General features: G+C 50.3%; 1 protein-coding gene across 1 annotated transcript in view; it reads right to left on the reverse strand.

Annotated features, from left to right (window-relative positions):
- Positions 1 to 20,043, reverse strand: part of CABLES1 (Cdk5 and Abl enzyme substrate 1) — a 106,107-nt gene extending 86,064 nt beyond the window's left edge. Inside the window, exon 1 of the mRNA XM_065889464.1 lies at positions 19,166 to 20,043. Coding sequence (XP_065745536.1) covers positions 19,166 to 20,043 — 878 coding nt within the window. The remainder of the gene's footprint in view (positions 1 to 19,165) is intronic.
- Between the last annotated feature and the right edge of the window lie 441 nt (positions 20,044 to 20,484).

The raw sequence follows: 20,484 nt of genomic DNA on the forward strand, positions 1-20,484 counted from the left end.
TCTGAAACACAGATTTCCAAAAAGCACCACTAAAGTGTTTTAGGAGAAAGTATGAAGGTAAAGTGAGAGTTGGTGGTTTATTGATTGATTGATTGGTTGGTTTTAATGTTCAAAGCAGGATCTTTATCACAGTCCACAGGCCAGTTCGAATTTACAAGGGACCTCCACTGACAAGGGGGTCTCAGGATGAAGTCCAAACCGGACATATGGCCCCTACAGAGAACATTTGGCGGGCGGGGGGGATGCGCATGCCCACCTCTCCCCCACACACGCTGGGCCTTCTGTTTTGATGGTGTCAGACAACAGATGTGCTCGAGGTCCCTCCTGGAAGGGCCCGCTGGACAGACGGACAGGCCACAAAGGCATCACACATGACAGCACAGGGCAGCACAGCCGTCCACAGCTCCACACACCGTGCACCTGGCATTGCACCTGGGGCAGAGGGTCTTGCAAAAGAAAACTGGAGGACAACTCTGCCTCTGTCTCTTCTCATTTCTCAGTTTCCTCTAGTAACCCACCCCCTATCCAAACAGCTATCTGAGAACCAACACATCTTTTTGAAAGTCCTCACTTGGGAGAATCTCCTTTTATTTAGATAATTTCCGTAGCCACAGACAAGAATTACCTGACAATTCTCTGGAGACAAGAATCCTAGCACCTGGTGAGGCCATTTAAACGGTGTAACTTGACAATGAGTTGAAAAAACCAGTCAAACCTTTATCATTTTCTCTACCTAGATTTCTAGGATGAGACAAAAATGGGGGAAAAAAATCACAAATTCTTCTGAGAATAGAAAGAGCCCTTGGAACAGCAGACCAATTCTAATCTCGCTAGGAGCAACTAACTTTTTGTCTGTGCATGTGTTTTAATTATTTATTTTTAAACTTCAACAGATGTCTTTTATAAGCTCACACGGCCAGGATCATCTGACCGGAATCTATTTAGCAGGCTATCTTGCACTGACGCCTTTCGCTGAATAAACACTGACATGGAAGAAAGAATCACTTGTTCACTGATAAAAGTGTATACGATGGAAAAAAACCATCTAGGGTAAAAGGTCTACTTGAAACGTGTCACAAAATACTTGCTTATAGGAAAGGTGCCCTTTCCCCTTAAGGAAATAGGAGTTTTCTTTCTCTTTAAAAAAATTTTATTGAAGTATAGTTGATTTACAATGCTGTGTTAATTTTTGTTGTACAGCAAAGTGATTCAGTTATATATATTCTTTTCCATTGTGGTTTATCACAGGATACCAAATATAATAGTTCCCTGTGCTATACAATACGACCTTGCTGTTTATCCATCCGATATATACTAGTTTGCATCTGCTAATCCCAAACTCCCAATCCTTCCCTGCCCCAACCCCCTTCTCCTTGGCAACCACAAGTCTGTTCTCTATGTCTGTGAGTCTGTTTCTGTTTCATAGATATGTTCGTTTGTGTCATTTTTCAGATTCCACATATAAGTGATATCATATGGTATTTGTCTTTCTCTTTCTGACTTACTTCACTTAGTATGATCATCTCTAGGTTCATCCATGTAGTTGCAAATAGCATTATTTCAGTCTTTTTAATGGCTGAGTAATATTCCTGTGTGTGTGTGTGTGTGTGTGTGTGTGTGTGTGTGTAGGTGTATGTGTATCACATCTTCCTTATCCATTCATCTGTCAATGGACATTTAGGTTGTTTCCATATCTTGGCTATTGTAAATAGTGCTGCTATGAACACAGGGGTGCATGTATCTTTTTGAATGATGGTTTTGTCTGGGTATATGCTCAGGAGTGGGATTGCTGGATCATATAGCAACTCTATTTTTAGTTTTTTGAGGAACCTCAAAATAGAAGTTTTCTAACAAGAGAACTCTGGTGAGCTTATGTTATAAAGGCAAGCAGGTGGGACTTCCCTGGCGGTCCAGTGGTTGGGACTTCGCCTTCCAATGCAGGGGGTGCAGGTTCAATCCCTGGTTGGGGAGTTGGGATCCCACATGCCTCCGGGCCAAAGGACCAAAGCATAAAACAGAAGCAATATTGTAACAAATTCAATAAAGACTTTAAAGATGGTCCACATCAAAAAAAAAAATCTTTAAAAAAAAATAAAATAAAGGCAAGCAGTTTAGGCAAAAGCAAAGTGTAATATTAGATACAAACACAAATATGAATTTAGCTCTGCAATTTTTTATAAGCAAATAACAGAAAGCCCCACCTCACACCCCAGGGCTGGAAAGTTCCAAACTCTGTTTCTAGAAAGCAAACAGAAATTTCCTACATTGCTCTCATAGTCTGCTGCTATATGTCCTTGTTCCTAATTGAAGCATCCCCCCACAAAAGATTAATTTTGTGCCACTCAACTGTGAGACCCGGGTCTGTGGAGGGAGGGAAGAAATGCAGAAAGTAACTTGACTGCCCAAGAGTGGGGCTTCCAGAGAGAAAAAAAGAATCGATTCCCAAATCACTACCATATCGTAATTACCCAGATGTGGAAATAATGTTACATCCTTTGTTTTTACCTTCTGCTGGTGACATGAAAGGCATTACCAAGGAGATGGGTGGGCTGCCTGGGGTCTGGTTAGAAGGTACGTGTCTGATGGGTCCTGGGATGGTCTCCCCATTCCTGTGGGACACAGGACTGCTTTTGACTAACATCTGTACCAGTTGCTGAGTCGTAGAAGGAAGGGGAGGAAAACTGGCAGTTTTAAATACACTTGATTAGCTGTAAAGATGGAGGTTCTGGGGGGACACAGAAATTTGCTCTTTACATGCCTTAATTATGCTCTCCCCTTGTGACATCTCATGTTCTTGTCTTCTACCACTTGAATGTTCACAGTCAGGGACTATTAAAACCCAGCAGATGCCCGCTAATATTTGCTCGTCTGATTAGCTGTCCACTCATCAAAAATGGCAGGGACTTGACAAAAGTCTTTAATCTGCTGACTGCTGACAGTCAAACTGGATATAGAAAGCTCTAAAACAGATTTTCCAGGTCTGAACTACATAACCCAAATGGATCGAAAGGACTGGAAAATCGCAAAATCTCCTCTTGGCTCTGGGCCGTGCAATTACAACCATACTTTCCTATTTGCCTAACTTAAGAGCCATCGCTGATGACCGGACACTCATTTTCTGAGCACCTGTCAGCTAAATAATCATCATGGCTCATGCACAGAGGGTCTAAGGCAGGAGCAGGTCTAAGCACTGAATATGAATTACACAGAATTCTCACATTAACCACACACACTTGGTGTTAATACTGTATTTTACAAACGAGGAAACCAAAAGCCAGAAAAGGCTTTATTTAGAAATTGCCTGAAGTCACGCAGGTAGGGAGTAGCAAAGCCAGGATTCAAACCTAGATCTGGCTGCAGAATTTACATTCTTAGTCACCTTTATCTGATTAAATCACAGAGAAGTCATTAGGAAGATAACGTTTTCAACCGTATTAAACTGTGATGTCAGCATTCAAATTCTGCTGTTTAAAGCACTCATCCTATCTTGTAACTGTGCCTGCACTGGCAGAAGTGGGAAGAAAATGGCCAGAAAGTCAGACTCCACTTTCTGCTGGGACCCCCGAGTCAAGTCTTTTCTCTGGTTCTTGGTTTCCTCGTCAATACAGGGAAGACAAAAACGCCAGCCTTTCCCCAATCAGGGGTGTGATCGGGAATAAATGTGAGAATGGATGGGGCAGGCCTCTGTAAAACAGAAAATGGACCCCCCCCGGCCCCCAAGACAGGCCAGCTTTAGGAAGCTTCTAGCATACAGCACGTACTTATACCTGGACAAAGTACAGGCAAGCCTCATTATCTGCAGATTCTGTAGCTGCAAATTTGCCCTCTTGCTAATATATATCTGTATCCTTGCCACATTTTGTGCACTTTCGCGCTTGTTGTTGGTACTTTCGCTGTTTAAAATGGCCCCCAGGCCAAATGCTGTCTAGTATGTGACCAACGGGGAAAACTTGTGACAGAGAAGCTTTGTCTAGACAAGAGTTACTGCTGGCCGTGAGTTCAATGCTAATGAATTAACAATATATATTAAATAAGGTATCTCCAAGCAGAGACACTCGTGAAACCAGATTATACATTGACTGGATGATGAAAATGTGACCAGAGGCTGGCAGGGTACTTCCCTGGAGCAATGGTCCAGTGTTCAGGGCTTGCAGCTCACTCAGGGTTCACGGCCACTTGACAGAACATAACTATGCACTACCATATAAGCTAAAAGTTTTATGATACAAATTCACTCTCCTGGAGTAGAGGCAGTTAACTTGGACGAAGCTGAGCTCTAAAGAGGAAATGCTTAAGTACTTGGAGCTCAGTCTTGGCCCTCCCTGGGTCTCCATCCACAGCCCGTTAGCCTTTGGCCAATATTAGCCTCAGTGAGCAGGGTCGTGGGCTCTCATCCTTTCATTCCATGGCAGCCTCGCTGCTCTGGGCCTCTTCAAGGTCCCTCTCGTCCACCTGAATGTCCACGGCCCGGCTGCTGTAGGAAACACCAAGGCCCGTCTGGGGGGCGTGGAGCCCCTCTGTTCTAGGTGACCCTACTCCACGCCACTCCTGTGATCCTCCCACCACCCGGCTCTGACAGTCCTTTTTTCCAGGCTGAGCCTCCAAGAGAGATTCTCACCCAAGTCTGACAATGGCATCTAGGGTGAGGAGCCAGAATCTAGACTCATCCCTCCCTGTCAGGTCACCCGGGAGACTCTCCGACAACTTGAATGGGAAAGTCAGCATATATTCTTACACAGAGGCACCTTTCAGAAAGCATTCAAGGAACGCAGCAGAGGTGTCAGGCTACTCAAGACTCATTTTATGAGTCATTCCAGCGCCAGCAAGGAAAACGGCCTGGAGGAGAAGGGAACGCTGCTGAGACCAAAGACTCAAAACGAAAAACCAACTTTTTTAAGCCACTAGGGGAAAATGTGCAAGTCACCCGATGAGCCTGGGGTCCTGTGGAGACCACAAGAGGCCGGCTGCCCCAGATGCAGCGCTCTTGTGTTTCTCCTCTGACCTAAGGTTGAAGTAGAACAGAAATGAAGCTACTGGTTCCGGACATGGCTACACAGGCTGAATGAGCTCCCAGGGCAAGTGGGAGATGCCAATACTAATGTCACCTCGATTCCTTCTGCCAGGGTTATAATAAACTGGAGACTTCCTCCCTTGGGCATCCTCTGTTAATTGCCCTTTATAAACGTTCTGTTGGCTGGGCCTGTAATATGCATTATGTTCCCTTTGAAAACAAAACGAAACTTCTAAAATATCAATCGTCATTCCAAATGGCACAGTGATTTGTTTTCCAACTCACACTCTCGGATTAGCTGGGGAGTCTGTCTGAAAGGCAGTCATCTGGTATCAATTTGTGACAATATAAAATCAAAGCTGAACTCCCATGTAAATATACTTTTTAAAAAAAATTCCAGATTTCACCAGCCAGCATGTATTTTACTCATTTCCTTATATTTCAGTCTTGACTGTTATTTTCCTGGCTCCAAAGAACTAAAGTTACATATAACAAATGTTGTACCTCTTAATAAAGCTCTACTCGCTAAATTCTTTTCAGCTCTGTGAAATACAGCTTTCAGGGAGGGTGTATCTAGATTGATGACTGGGTTGAAATATACCATTACCATCTCTTCCAATCTGCCTGGCCTCATCTGCTCACTTGTGTTTGGAGCAAACAGGGTCAGATAAAAAAGCTGGTTGAGTCTCTCTATATACACATAGCAGCTCCCCGCTGACACATCCATGGTCAAACATGGGCTGGATAGGTAACTCACACAAACATATTCTTGGACAGTGCAAGTGTCAAGAAAACCAACTGGGGGCTTCCCTGGTGGCGCAGTGGTTGAGAGTCCGTCTGCCGATGAGGGGGACACGGGTTCGTGTCCTGGTCCGGGAAGATCCCACATGCCGCGGATGCGGCTGGGCCCGTGAGCCATGGTCGCTGGGCCTGCGCATCCGAAGCCTGTGCTCCGCAAGGGAGAGGCCACAGCAGTGAGAGGCCCGCGTACCACAAAAATAAAAAAAAAAAAAGAAAAGAAAACCAACTGGATCCTAAAACAGTACCTGCTTTTTGCTCAGGAAGGACACAAAACTTGTTTGGATAAAATGTTACACTTAACAAAGGCAATATAGCTCAGTGGCAGGAGTATGGTTCAGGGTTAGATATGATTCCAGCTCTGCCGAGCTCTACCTTGGAAAGAAAAGTAAACTCCCCAGAATTCAATTCTCATCTACATAGCGATGTCAGCCCCTACAGACATGCAGGGCACCAGCAGCGTGGCTGGGATATAATCATCACGTCGGATATTTATCGAGAACTACCTGTGTGCCCAGAACTGCGCAAAGTGCTTCAGAGAAATAATCACATTTAATCCTGGCTGTCATGCTAGGAGATATCTGATTATTAATATTTCCCACTCTTTACACATGAGAACCAAGGCTCATGGAGTTTCCAGGTTCTGCCTACCGTCTCACCCGGGAAGCAGCAGATCTGGGATGTGATGCGATTTCCACATGGCTCTGCAGCTCGTAACATTAGTGTTCAATAAGCAGGCCATTATTCTGAAAAACCACCTATAAAACGAGAAGATGCAATTGCTGCTGGAATGGTAAGACTGCATCCCAGCCTCACCGCAAATCACAGCATCACTGGACACTGGGTAGCGTTTAGTTACTGCAGCATATTGCTATGCAGCTTTGCAAAGGTATCTTTTCTTTTCCTTGAGAACGTTATCTTTATCCTTCACACTCTAGATTACTCAGACTTCAACACCTGGCAATTATGCAAATACGCACAAGCTGAACCAGGAACTGTTTGAAAAAGATCTCATGATCTTACTCAAGAGTATTTTTTTTCTTTAACAAAAAGAAATTATATATCTTTAACTGAAATTAAATGAACAAAATCTGATCTGTTTTTTGAAACTGACATGTTCAACATTTACCTTAAAAGGTAACATTAGACTTTTTAGACCAAAAGAGTTGGAAATGAGTATAAAACTTGAGACGATCTCTCTCAAGCAGAAAATGTACACGTTCTCGGTCAAAAAGTTTTTTATGAGCCTATATATACATCACCTTGAGTTACGTGGAGAGTAAAGGCACAAGATTATGTGAAAAAAAGACAATGAGAAGAAACAGGGTCATCTTCAGGTCTGTAAATTTTTCTTCTAGGGAGTTTCTTAAACGCATAGCATTGGATTGTGCCAATACCCTCCTCTCTGTCACAGAGATGGCTCTGCCATCCCATCAGTCCACGTACTCAAAACCCGGTGGGAGGGTCTCCCTTGATGCCTCTGTCTCCCCCATCTTCCACAGCCAGTCCATCGCCAAGTCCACTCCGCTGCATCTTAAATCTCTGTGGAATCCGCCCCCTTCTCCCCACCCCCATCACCACCACTCCAGCCCAAGTGGCCACCATCTCCTGCCTGGACTGCGGCGATCGACTGATTTCCTCCCACCTATGGCTTCCCTCCAAACACACTGCCTGCCCTTCATCTACTTTCTCCACATCTCCCTGCTTCTTCCCACCAGAGACCCTGCCCAGGCTGGTCCTGTGGTCTGCACCAGTCCTCCCAGCCCTTGTTCACCCTTTAGACACCTCCAGAAGCCAGCCCTCCCCATCAGAAGCAGGTCAAACCCACCAGGGCACTCATCACAGGCTCCGAGAGGACCAAGGCCTTCCCCTCTGTCCACGCACCACAGCCGCAGCCCTACACTTGTGGGTGATGACTCAAGAGTCTCTCTCCAGCTCCATGGAGAGCTCCATGCTGGCAGGGACCACCCAAGTAACGTACAAGTCCTGTCAATTCTGTCTCAAGTGGAGTCAATGATCCCCTCACCGTCTCCACCTAGTCTGGAACTGAACCTGTAGTATCTCCAAGGTGAGCCTGTATCTCCAAATAAGGTCACACTCTGAGGTTCCAGGTGGGCGTGAATTTTGGGGGACACTATTCAACCCCATAACCACAAAGGCTGCAGAGATGGGTGACCCGAAGGACTTCGGGGAGCACAGGCAGTGCCCCAAACCGTGCGGTCATCGAGCCTCACAGGGCTAAGTTAGGCACCTCTGCGCGCTCAGGCCCTCACTTCTCTGAGGGACTCCTAACACCAGCTTCTTCGCTGGTCTCCCTCCCTCCGGGAGAAATTTCCAAGCGTCCACGAACCCCCAAAACTCTTTCTAAAATTCTCTATGTGTAAAAATAGACAAACCCCCAGAACAGAAAATTTTGGATGTGCACAAGTCCATCGACTAAGATGCCAAAGGGTTAAACACAAAAGGCACTGCTCTCCCTCCTCCATCCAACCCGCCTCCAAGCTTTCAAAACACAGCTGTACTCTCACCTGTCCCTGCTCAACAGCCTCCCTCCTTCCTCTGAAATAAAGTTCACTTCCGTGGCCGGGCGCCCAGTGCTGGGCCCTCACCCGCCTGCAGGCTCGGCTCCAGGGCCACCGCCAGGACAGCTGCCCGCTCCAGAGCAGAAACAGGGAGCCGGGCTGCCTCGGCCTGTAATTCTCCTCTCTCCCAGAAGGCAGGCGCTGGTCTCACTGATCCCTGAACCACCAAGCGACTTGATGGTTCACACAGGGGCGTGTGAACCACCTGGCACGCGGAGGGGTGTGGGTTGCTGCTGACCCCACAGTGCAGCCCCCATGCGGGCTACACTGGGGACCCTGCTTAGGCCCCAACTCTGTCTGCCCAGGGGGTTCAAAGAGCAAAGGCGGGGGCCAGATGCAGAGGGACCTGTGAGCAGGGACGGGGGAAGCCAAGTCAGCCACCGGAGCAGCATACAACCAACTCCAGGGTCACGGCCATGGGGACCCCGAGGGTCCCCCCAGGAGCCCTCACACTCCAGGGGTGTCCTGCCTAGAAAAGGAGCAGGCAGCACTCAGACCACAGGATGAGGGCCGTGGCTTCTGCAAAGGGCGGGAGGGAGCAGAGGTACGTCTTCCAAAATTGTCTTGGCAGGTAGCACTCCCCTCCCGTGGGCCGCAACGGGCAGGGCAGCGTCTTCCACGCCAGCGTGTGGGCCAGACCAGCTGTTGCTCTTAACTTCACTGCTGTGCTGCTCAAAGGGTACGACGCTGAACATGTGAATTCGCCCCTTCTTGTTTCCCTGTCCCGGAGACTGTCATTTTGCAGCGTAAATAGGGGCAAAATGCAGCACCTGACGGAGGGGGTGTTGTTTTCCTCAGCTGCTCTGATTTTACTTTACCATGAAATTGAAATTGAAACGATGCGGCAAATTGTCTGCAAGCAAAAAGCTCCACCCTGGATGATCTTAGAAGACCCTGTCAAGTTTCTCAACTGCTTCTTGACTGACGGTGTGCGGGCCATACCCGGCAACTGTGAACAGAGCAGCTACCATTTTACCAAGCCATCACCGAGGACCAAACCTCTGGTAGGTGCTCCTCATTTTCATGCTCACGACACCCCAAACGAGCAGGAATTATTCTCCCCATCCTACAGATGAGGCCTCTGAGGCTCAGAGGGTTAAATGAGTTTTCCCAAAAGGTGTTGCTAGGGGGCAGAGTTGCCCGGCTCCAAGGCTGGTCTCCCCGTTCTCGAATCTGTTCACCCAATTTGCTGAGAAGAGGCAGAGCATCAGGGCTGTGGGAAAGGAGCAAGTGACACCAAACTATGGCTTGGAGAGAGCTATTGTTATTGGGAAAATTTTCCACAACTTAGGCCCCAAACCAGGGTTCTCTGTTGGCCTGTCCCTCGAGGTTATCACATGAAAATCAGAATCCTTGCTTGACGAGAAGGCGCCACTGGCCAAAAATATAGCACAATATTTCTTTGTACTTTACCATTCTGACCTTGATTGACTCTAGCCCATAGGTCTGAAATGGATGAGGCCCTAGCATTTTTGTTCTCTGGAGGTTAACTAACATACAAGTGGAAGATTTGGAACAGGAAGGAGAATAAAATGCTACAGCATGTAACAGAGTCCTTTGCTTTTCTTAAGTGATACAACTGCATTAGAATTTGTGGTTTGTTTTAAAACTCTCGGAATCAGAAAACACAGGTTTCAAAATTCCAGCTCTGCCATTTATGGGGTACGTGACCATAGATGTGTCACCTCGCTCTTCATGGTCTTGATTTTCTAGTCTATAAAACAGCTACCACATTGTCTTTTCGAAAACGACTTAATATACAGGAAAGCACTTTGTAAACTGTAAAGCCCCAAACGAGTAAGTAGAACTTATCAGATGTTCGTCTTAGGATGGATAAACTGAATCCCTCCATTACTGACACAATCACCTAGGAATTTGTAATCAGCTTCCTTCCTCAGGTCTCCCTCTCCGAGAGCAAACTTTATTCAACTCAATGAAAAGGTAAAATACTTCAAGAACTACCTTTCAACACCAGATCAACCATTTATCTCCTAACATTCCAATTTTGTTTTACTATTTTTTAATTGAAATATAGTTGACATGGAATATTATATTAGTTGCAGGTATACAACACAGTGGTTTGACATTTAAAAACATGGAGGTCTGCACCTCAATTCCCTGCACCTATTTTGCCCATCCCCCCACCCCGACATGCTAATTTTAGTCCTTCAGCCAAACATTATAGACTTTGCCTGTCCTCCGGTCCTTCACGCCCTCCCACCCCCTTCCTAAAATGATCAAAGCAGACATTTCGCTGTATAAAGCACTGGGTCAATGAGTAAACTGCTTTAAAATAAAAATCAATGTGCTAGGCACACAAATCTTTGGCATTGTCAAATATTTTTAGTCTCTTCTTGAATGGCTTGTCATCTATTTGTCATGAAATTAAACGTAGATACTAAGTACATCCTAGCCTTTATGTTTTTCATTTTTATTAAAAAAAATTTTTTTTTGATGTGGATCATTTTTAAAGTCTTTACTGAATTTGTTACAATAGTGCCTCTGTTTTATGTTTTGGTTTTTTGGCCACGAGGCCTGTGGGATCTTAGCTCCCCGAGGAGGGACCGAACCCACACCCCCGAACTGGAAGGCGAAGTCTTAACCACTGGACCGCCGGGGAAGTCCCTCATCCTAGCCTTTAAATCAGGGATAAGACGGGGCCCTTTCATGCATACACACGTTATTACAATATTCCAAGTCCTAAACTTCTAGTATTTGCATGCTCTGTGTTACAAGCTTTTGTCTTTGTGACCAAATGTGCACCAATAAACCTCAAACCACATCAACGGTAACCCCGTTAAATATAAGCTAGTGTGCAATTATCCAAAATGCTAACACAAACAAAAAGGGAAAAAAACCAGGAAACCCTGATTGATTGTATGTTCTCGGAGACTTCTAAAAACCAAACAAAAATAAAAATACATTACACAATTTGTAAAGGGGGGTAACAGCTAATGAGTTTACGATTCCTCCAGATAATACTGAGCAGTCTGAGCCCCAGTGTCTGAAAAGTTTGGTTTTTAAATTGCATACAGGTTGAAACTTGAAGCGGGGGGTTTAGATATTTTTTTTGAGGTGGAAAATGGGTGGTGGTGACCCTATGGGAAATTCACAGAATTATGTGAAATAATAAATTCTGATAAAAATGTCTGGTTTTCAACACTCTTCCTCTGATGATGACATTTTGCACAGCCCCCCAGGGGACAAAGGAACAAAGAGACGTGTGGTGAGGCTCCTGGTACACGTGCTGACGAACCAGGTCTCCGGAAGGAAAAAAGCAAAACCCTGGCTTGTAAAACTGGCTGATTCCTGTGGTGTAAATACTCCCACCATGACTGATTTCAGTTACTGATCAGCTCAGATTCCTCATCCTCGGTTCCTACGGAGTTATAGAAGCCAGTCCAGCACACTCCCCCGGCTCTGGCAGAAAGCCAGATTAGAAGAGACCAGGGCTCAAATTCTAGCTCTAGATTCCAGTTATGAGGCCTTAGACCAGCTTCCTTAACCCCTCCAAACCTGTGTCCATAGCTCTAAAATGGGTATAATCCCAGTGCCTTAGGATTGCCACACAAATAAAACAAAATAATGCATGTGAACCCCACAGCACACAGGAAGGTGCTATCTTCCCTCCCTGGGGAGAGGGAGAAGCTGTGAGCGTGGGGTGGGGTTGGTGGGTGGGTGGGTGGATGACGTGGAAGAAACATTCAGGGAGGAAGGTTCATTGCTGCAGGACTGTGGAAGGAGGTGGTAGGTTGGCTACTTTACCAAATAAAAGTTCGGGAGTGACTGCTGGGTGAAAATAAAAGACCTAGAAAGTTGGGGTGAGGGGCAGCCTCAGGCCTGTCTCCAGCAAGTCCCCCAACCAGTGAGGGGCCAGGGCAGGTGCACACAGTCCCAGGGAAGTAAGGAAGTCCCCCCGGGAGGGCGTGCTCAGTACCATACCCAGGGCGGGGAGTCGGGGCGGGGTGGGGGGGGGCGCGGGTGATTCTGCAGGGTGATGGGTCCAAAAGGGAGGAAGGGCGTCTGGTGGGGACCCTTCCCATGGAGAAGCCTGTGGGTGCCAGAACCCAGGTGTCCTTTGCAAAGCCAGCGCAGCATGGAGATGACAGGTGTTCAGGGGAGCAGAGAGGGTGCCATGGTGGCAGGAGAGCCACACGTGAAATACAAGGGAATTTAAAACTGCCCAGATCGGGTGTGGGCCTCAGAAAGGCCCCTCTGTTGGTCGGGGAGAAGGGCTTGGCGGGTCCAAACAGAAGCCAGGAGCCTCCAGGAGACAAGGACAGGGAGGGACCAAGGCGACCAGCCCACATCTCTGGGGACAGAGCCCTGTGCAGGGGGGCAGAAGTCTCACACGTTTCTGAAAGGAATCAGAATGAATAGTTCAGGCTCTACAGGCCACGTGGTCTCTGCCGCAACTACGCCACTCTGCTCTTGTGGCACAAGGGCCCCCAAAGACCATACAGAGATGAACAAGCGTGGCTGTGTCCTAGAAAATCTTGTTTATAAACAGACCATGGGCCATAGTCTGCCAACCCCTGGGCTGGGGAAGCCGTGATGCTGAGAAAATAGAGGGTCCGAAGAAAGGAAACACGCCCAGGAGGGAGGTGGTATTATTATTCCCATTTCATGGATGAGAACCTCATCCCAGAGTATGTGGCAGAAGTAGGGCCACAAACCCCATTCCTGGGGGTGCCAGGCTCCTGTTCCTCTTCCGCCTCCCTGTGAAAGATGGAAGGCACAGAAAGCACAGGTGCACTGAAGAGATAACAAAGGTGACAGGAATTTAGGTGTGGTCGAGAAGGGGGGGGCGGGGGCGGTGCAGGCAGGCCCTGGGCAAGACAGGATCGCTGTAGTCAGGGAATCCTGTCCGCCCTGGGCTGTCTCCTGGGCTCTCACGCACAGAGGTCCTCCCTGAAGGACAGAGAGGCAGACACCTACATAAGGAAACCGCAGGGCTAGCAGTGCCCTTCGAGGTCACGTACGCCACCTTCACCCCAGTTCCGCTGAAGCCAGTTGAACAAGCATTTATGAGCCTGGCTCAAACCACAGTGGAGCAGAGACAAGCGGGTTATAGGGCCCAGGCCCTGGAGCCAGAATGCGTGCGTTCAAACCCAGCTCCCACGGACAGCCTGAGCGATCCTGGGCCAGTAACTTAACCTGTCTGTGCTTCAGACTAGGGGCGATACAGGGGTGCTGTCCAAGGGCTGTTATAAATGTGAACTCGCCTGACCTCCAAAGGGTGCTTGGAACGACACCTGGGACATGGTAGTTAAATAAAAATACTGACTGCATCAAGGCACTGAGCCCGGTCCCGCGGTGGGGAGCGTGAAGTGTCCCTGCCCTGGTGAGGGCTCAAACGGCAGGCTCACCTCTAACCAAGCTCTCATCACAGGAAAAATCGGCCCATTTACCTGCGTCTCCCAACACACACAGGGACCACGCTGACGTAGGTACCCCCCATAACTGACAGGGGCGCTCCACAATTCATATTCATGACGTTCATGTTTGTTGAATAAATCATACAAGGCATGAGGTCCCCGAACTAGAATCTCCTCCGCGACATACCTGACAGATATCAGAGCACCTAGGGTCACACTCTACTCACTCTGTGACCTTGGATTCCTGCCCCTCCGTGCTGTTGGGGGCTGAAATCAACATCTACAAAAGCACTCTGTAAACCTGAAGGCCCTTTAAAGGCAACAGAGGTAGGGACCACAGATCACTTCCGAGACAGGAGTGGTGGCCCTGGCTTCCAGCCTGGATGGCCGCCGGGGGCCGGCAGGCCAGTTACGACACCTCCCCAGCCAGAGGGAGCACAGCTGAACATGTCTTTTAAAGTTCTCCCTTACACCCGGGGAAACCCATTCCTTCATTCATTAGTGCACGTCCTGCCAGCTGGAGCCTCCCAGGATACACGTAGTTCCACCTCTGCACTGAGGTTCAGTTACCCACTCATCCCCAGGCGCAAGGGCAAGGGCACCCAGGGCACTAGGCTGGAAGAACACAGCACTCAACTGTCCCAGCGCTTTCATCCCAGAAGGAAATGGAGAGGCTGGGGTGGGGGGGTGGTGAAGGGACTTGCCTGAGGTTACCAGCCAGTGCAGGGGCAGGTCCAGAGCCCAGGGGGGCAGGGTACTGACATCGTGTCACCTCACCTGGCCTCACCTACTGCTCCTTCCCAGTGTGTTCAAAGGCCACCTGCCCTTGGCCTTCTCCCTACCTAACAACTCTCCTTCCTCGGGAAAAGTGTCCAGCAGGCGGAGCTCCCCAGCCCGGCTACAGGGACACACTGCAAAGCCAGGCTATGGCTTCCCTCACCCTTCCTGGAGGGCAAAGGGTCACACTTGAATTCACTGCCCTCGCTGGGCACTTGCCAGCAGCGGGCAGGCTTCCGATGCATTTCCCCTGCTGAGTTCACCCACGACGTGACAACTTGGTGACTGCAAGGAAGGGGGCAGCGGGTGAACCTCGGGCTCTCGCCTCAGGCCCTGGCAGGAGCTGTGGGTGAGCGTCCTGACCAGGGCGTGGCCTGGCCCGGGACTGCAGCTTTGGCTTCCACAGTGCATGTTGCTGGAAAGATGGCTCAACAATAACTCGGGTTGGCTTACCGCAGAGGAGGTCAAAGTCCTTTCCTGACTTCTAAAATCCAGAAGGGTCAGGTGGCTTCCAGCTGGAACACAGTGTGGTGACTTGCCTGAAGTCACAAAGCAGGGAGGTGACAAAGTGGGGAGGGAAGTCCATCCCCCCACTCTTACTCTTGGCGGCGATCCCCTATTGAGCTCACGTTTTTCTTTTCAGTAAAGAGGACACCACAGACCCAGCACCAGTCCAGGTCTCACCCCAGGAGGGGCCCTGCAGAGGGAGGGCTGGTTAGAAGCTCCAGAGCAGTCAGGTGTGAGCCTGAGCTCTGCCCCAACGGGTAAGTGACCTCGAGCAGGTTACTTCATCTCTCTGAGCCCTGGTTTCCTGGTCCTTAGCGTAGGAACAATCATAATACCAGTAAAGTCTTTTTCAAGGTGCGGCCCATTTGCCTCCCAGGAAGCTAGTTAACTATGCAGACTTGGGACCCCCACACCCGCAGGATGAGAATCTGCCTTTTCTCAAGATCCCCAGGTGACTCTAAACTCATTTACATACATAATACATACAGCACTCAGCACCCGCACAGTCACCCCCCGCCCACCCGCCCAACCCCGATAATAAATGTAAGGTCAGTCTGCACTTGAAAGGGTCTGGAACACAGGCCGGGGCTCTCCGGAAGGGCTGACTTACTGCCCAAGGCTGTGCACCACGATTCGAACCCCAGGCTTGGGACTCTTCTGCACCCCACGCTCTCTTTCCACTGAAGACCCGAGTCTCCACACGGCACACGCTAACACGGGTGTTCTAAGAAGCAAAACCCTCATGTTTTAAATTAATACCCTGGTCCCCGTGTGCCCCTCTCGTCAGGGCCGATGGCGCACGTCGGTTCACCTGGGCTCCATTCTGCAATTCAGGAGCTCTACGACGTGGGGTAACCCGCTGCCAGCTGCTACCTGAGGCGAAATTTTTAAAGTGAAAGAAAGCCTTAAAACACACCGTAGAAATTTACACTCCCCTTCACCTATTAACACCTTCCTCGGGCAGAGAACACAACAGAATGTCAAGCTAGAAGGCATCCTTTTGGTTTCCCAGCTCTGACACCTAGCCATAGAGCAAACCCCAGCACAAACTCCAGGCAGGCCTGGAGCCCCATGCACGAGGCCCGTGGTCCTAAGTTCGCTATACACTTCAGTGGAGACTGGTTAAGTAGTAAGGCTAAACGTGAGGACTAGGAAAGGGAGTACAGAATCATACCAGCACGACTGGCCTGCTCTATCCCGGACAAACATTTACAGCCAACAGCTCCAAAATTCTCCTGGGGCCTACTGCATGCAAGGCACAGTGATGCCGTGCAGTGGTGGAGGAAAGACACCAGGCTTGGATCTCAAAGGTCCTGGCCAACACTGGGTCTGAGAAAGAATCTACACATAGGGTGGCTGTGAGGATTCACTGGGATAAATGTCAAATATCCAGCCGAAAGCACAGAGATGGAGTCATCAATCCATGGACACATCTGTGCCAAGGTCTGGGCACAGAAATTTTCCTGTCATATTTCAAGATTTGGAAGTACAAGTAATAATTGTGATTAGTTTCACAAGCGTCCAGATGGAAGTAGCAAAAAAGAAAGGGTTTCAAGATTTCAGATCAGGAGACTCTGATTTTTATATACCCATACCAAACCGGGTATATGAAATCCCAAATCCATGAAAAAAAAAAAAGGCAGATTTCAATTAACTATGGCAGTGCTTTCCAAACTTTCACTTGTATATGAATCATCTGGGGATCTTGTTAAAATGCAAATTTGTGCTCAAGTAGTCCAGAGTAGGGCCTGAGGGTTTGCATTTGTAAGAGCTCTGAAGGTCCAAGAACTCACTTTTGAGCAGGAAGGTTGTTTGGAATTCTTTAAATTGCAAGCAACAAATCCAAAGAAAGCATAATATGATTTAAAAACAACACCCCAGGAGAACATCTATGAAGTAGTATATGGAACCACCCAGGCTAGGAGAACTTCTTAAAGGGAGGCATACCAGGAAAACAAATGACATTCTTTAAGTTGGCCTGGGCCTTATTCAAATGAGTCTGTACTCCACATCACAATTCATCTAGGCAGGTGAAAGTACTCTCTAGTGGTCACAAAAGCACCACACTTCTGACAAAACTCTTGCAAGCAAGTCAGTGTAGGAAACAAAGTATCCTAGGAGATTCCAAGTTCCTGGCCACTCCATGAGTCGTGGCCATGCTAGCTCTTCATGGCCTTTCTTAAATCTGTTTTACCCATTTACTTCCTCTCTGCACATTAAATTTGACACGATTTCTGTTGACAGATGTAATTTTTTAAACGCCCGTCAAGTCGCTGGATATGGATAATTCCGAAGTAGTAAGATGGATGTGGCTGGCAGGTTAAGGAAGCATCTTATACTAACTGATCATCTTAATGTGTGTGTTGGGGGCGGGGGGAATCAATAAAACACCCAAGGGGTTCGTATTTATAGGTTCAGAGATTAAATCCAGCTGTTTTTTTGGATCAGAAATATCAACACACAAGATCCTCCGTGTCCTCTGAAATGAGATTCTTGGAGACAAAGTGTGAAGTTATTTGGTTTCTAGATGTTTTGAGCATGGGAACACATCTGTCTACTACGAGACACAGGGCAATCTTGCACACTGGCTTAGAATAACATGTATGTTTATTACAACTCCTGTCCTGACCCGCTGGACAAGCTGGGCTCACGCTCAAACTATAGAGTCATTAAGAGCCAGTGCGTGATGTCAAGCTGCCCAGAAACTGCTGAGTTCGAACCACTCACCCAGAATGGAAGGGATTCCCCTCCCCTCCTGTGCACTGGCCCAATAACGGGGAGAGGCATGCTCTGACAAGAAATGCCAGGCCCAGGCTGTCACCTGTGCCCAGCGTCACTAATCATCCATGCAGTCACAAAGCTATTCGACCGCTCCACACCCCTGCCCGCAGCCCATGTGCACTCAGCTAGGATGCTACATACCAAGCAGGGTCATGATTTCACCACTTGGGAAGAAACAGACTCAGAACAAAATTCTGCAGGAGCCTGCCTTGTTCTCTCCCGCCTGTCCACCGCGGGAGGAAGTTAAGTTTTCCAACAGGCCACCTTCTTACTTAGGCCAGAAAAAGCCTAAGTGTTCAGATGAGCTTTACAGGAGAGAGGCTGTAACAGGAAAGGTTCCCCCTTCTCACCTTGAGGCCTGCAACATGTTGGCAAGGTCCCATTCCAGAAGGGGAAACTGAAGCCCCAGGAAGTTAAAATATCTGAGCCATAGGGAGCCTAAGAGGCCTTCCTAAGTAACAAGCCTCCCAGGGAACAGGTCTGCACTTCCTTGGGGCTCCCCACTCCTGTTCTCTCCCAACCTCCAGTCCCACTGCCTGATGCAGACCTAGCTTCCCGACTGTCCCTGGAACATAAGTGACAAGCTCTAGCCATTTCCTGAATAAGCAAGTGTCCAACATTTCACGGTTTTGCTAAGATGCTTGATACCCGCAGATGACTTAAGCAAGCGAACACAACCACCTTTCCACTAATTTCAGCAAATTCACCTTGGAATGGAAAAAAGGATCCTCAAGCCCTATTTTCTCCCTGTCCCCCACCACCAAGGCCTGGTTCAAGGGAACATAAGGACTTCCCTTTTCTTAGAAAAGCAAAAGGAAAACGCCAAGTTCTCCTGGGACACTGGAATACTTTGCGCGCAGGCAGAACTTCTCAGGAGGGATTCACGGCGTGTCTGCGGCAAGTTCGGCTCACACGCGCCGCTTAGCCGCCGGCCGGACCCACGGCTCAACTCTGCGCCCCGCCTAGTCTTGCCTGGCGCAAGGAGAGTGCTTCTCCGGGTCCGGACCGGGTTTCTGGAAGCTCGTGATCTCCTCCTTGCAGTGGGAGGTTTTGGTGCCGCTTTTTAGTGGGCTCCCGCAAGCCCTAACTCGGGACCCACTGCATGAGCATGGTGCTCCTGCTCTGTGAGTGCCGGGCTCGTGCACACACGTGTGAACACACACACGCTCCCTAGAGACTTTCTCTCTTCCGCGTGCCCTCGTGGTTTGGAATTCGCGCCAGAAGCCCAGAGATCTGGCAGGGCGCGGGAATTGGAAGCGACCGAGTCCCGCAGCAGAGAGCGGGCCGGGAGGGACGCGAGGTAAGGCGCGCGTGGCGTCCTGGATACTCACCGGGACCTCTGCAGCTGCTCGAAGGCGCTGGTGCTGACCCCCTGGCCCGGCTGCTCCAGGGAACAGTAGTTCTGCGAGGTCTGCCTGGAGAAGGCGATCGGCAGGATTCCCTGAGTGAAAGAGTTGAGGCGGCCACGACTACCGCTCCCACTCCCGGGGGTCCCGGAGCCCAAGAAGGCGGCCGCCGGCACGTGCACACTGGTAAAGGCATCGTCTTCCTCCAACTCCTCCTGCCCGGCGCCCCCGGGCCCGTCGGGCAGCTGCGGCTGAACGCAGGCGGCGAGAGGCGCGGGCCGGGGCGGCTGCAATTGCTCCCCCGATGCCCGGCCCGCGCCCAGGGGGCTCGCGAACCCTCGGGCCGCCCCAGGGCCGAGCACGGTCGCGTGGCCGCCGGGGACCAGGGGCGGCAGCGGCGAGGGCGGCGGATGGCAGGGGCCCGATCCAGCTGCCAACGCCGCCGCCGTGCCCGCCGCGGCGAGCGCGCCGCAACCGCCCCGCTCGGCGGCGGCGAGCAGGCTGAGCCGCGTCCTCGCGCCGCAGGCGCTGCCTGCGCCCGGCTTGGCCGCGCCACTCTCCTCGCCGCCGGCCCACTCCTCGTCCTGCAGCGGCGGCCGTCCGTCCAGCGAGATGTTGGTGAGGAAGGAGAGGGCAGCCTGGCGGCGCCGCGGGTCCATGCGCGTCTTCCTGGGGGGCTCGGGCGGCGGCAGCGGCGGCTGCGGTGGCGGCGGCTGGGCCGGCGCGGCGGCCGCGGGCTGAGGCTGCTGCTGTGGCGGCTGCTGCAATCTTCTGGTGCCCGCGGCGACGGTGCCGGCGCTGCTGCTGCTGCTGCGGACGGCCTTGCCGGCGGTGGCGGCCGTGGTGGCGGCAGTCGCCGCCATTGTGTCCGTCTGCGGCGATATTTCCGCGATGCCCCGAGAAGCGAGCGGCGCCCGAGTGCTAAGCGGCGGGCGCGAGCGCCGGTGACCCGGGCTGGGCAGGGCGCGGGGCGCGGGCGGCGTGCGCGGCGGCCCGGCCCCCCAGCGGGCGGGCCATGCTTGCCCCTCGGTGCTCGGGCGGGGGGCGCCGCCGCTCCGGCCCACACGCGCGGCTCGCTGGCTCGCTGGCCGTCTGCCCGCCCGCCAGCAGCCTGGGGGTTCGGTCCCGGGCCCTCTCAGACCCCGCGGTCTCCGACTCTCGGGCCCCGGTGTCCGTATTTATAGGTGCGCGCGCCCCGCGCTCGCGCTCCGAAGCGCTCTTTGCAAAAACACTGTATCACGTGTGGGGAATGAAACCTGGGAGGAAAACAAAGCCGCAGGCGGCAGCCGCGGAGGCTGGCGGCC

The sequence above is a fragment of the Phocoena phocoena genome, chromosome 13 (genome assembly GCF_963924675.1).
Source record: "Phocoena phocoena chromosome 13, mPhoPho1.1, whole genome shotgun sequence".
NCBI classification, from domain to species: domain Eukaryota; kingdom Metazoa; phylum Chordata; class Mammalia; order Artiodactyla; family Phocoenidae; genus Phocoena; species Phocoena phocoena.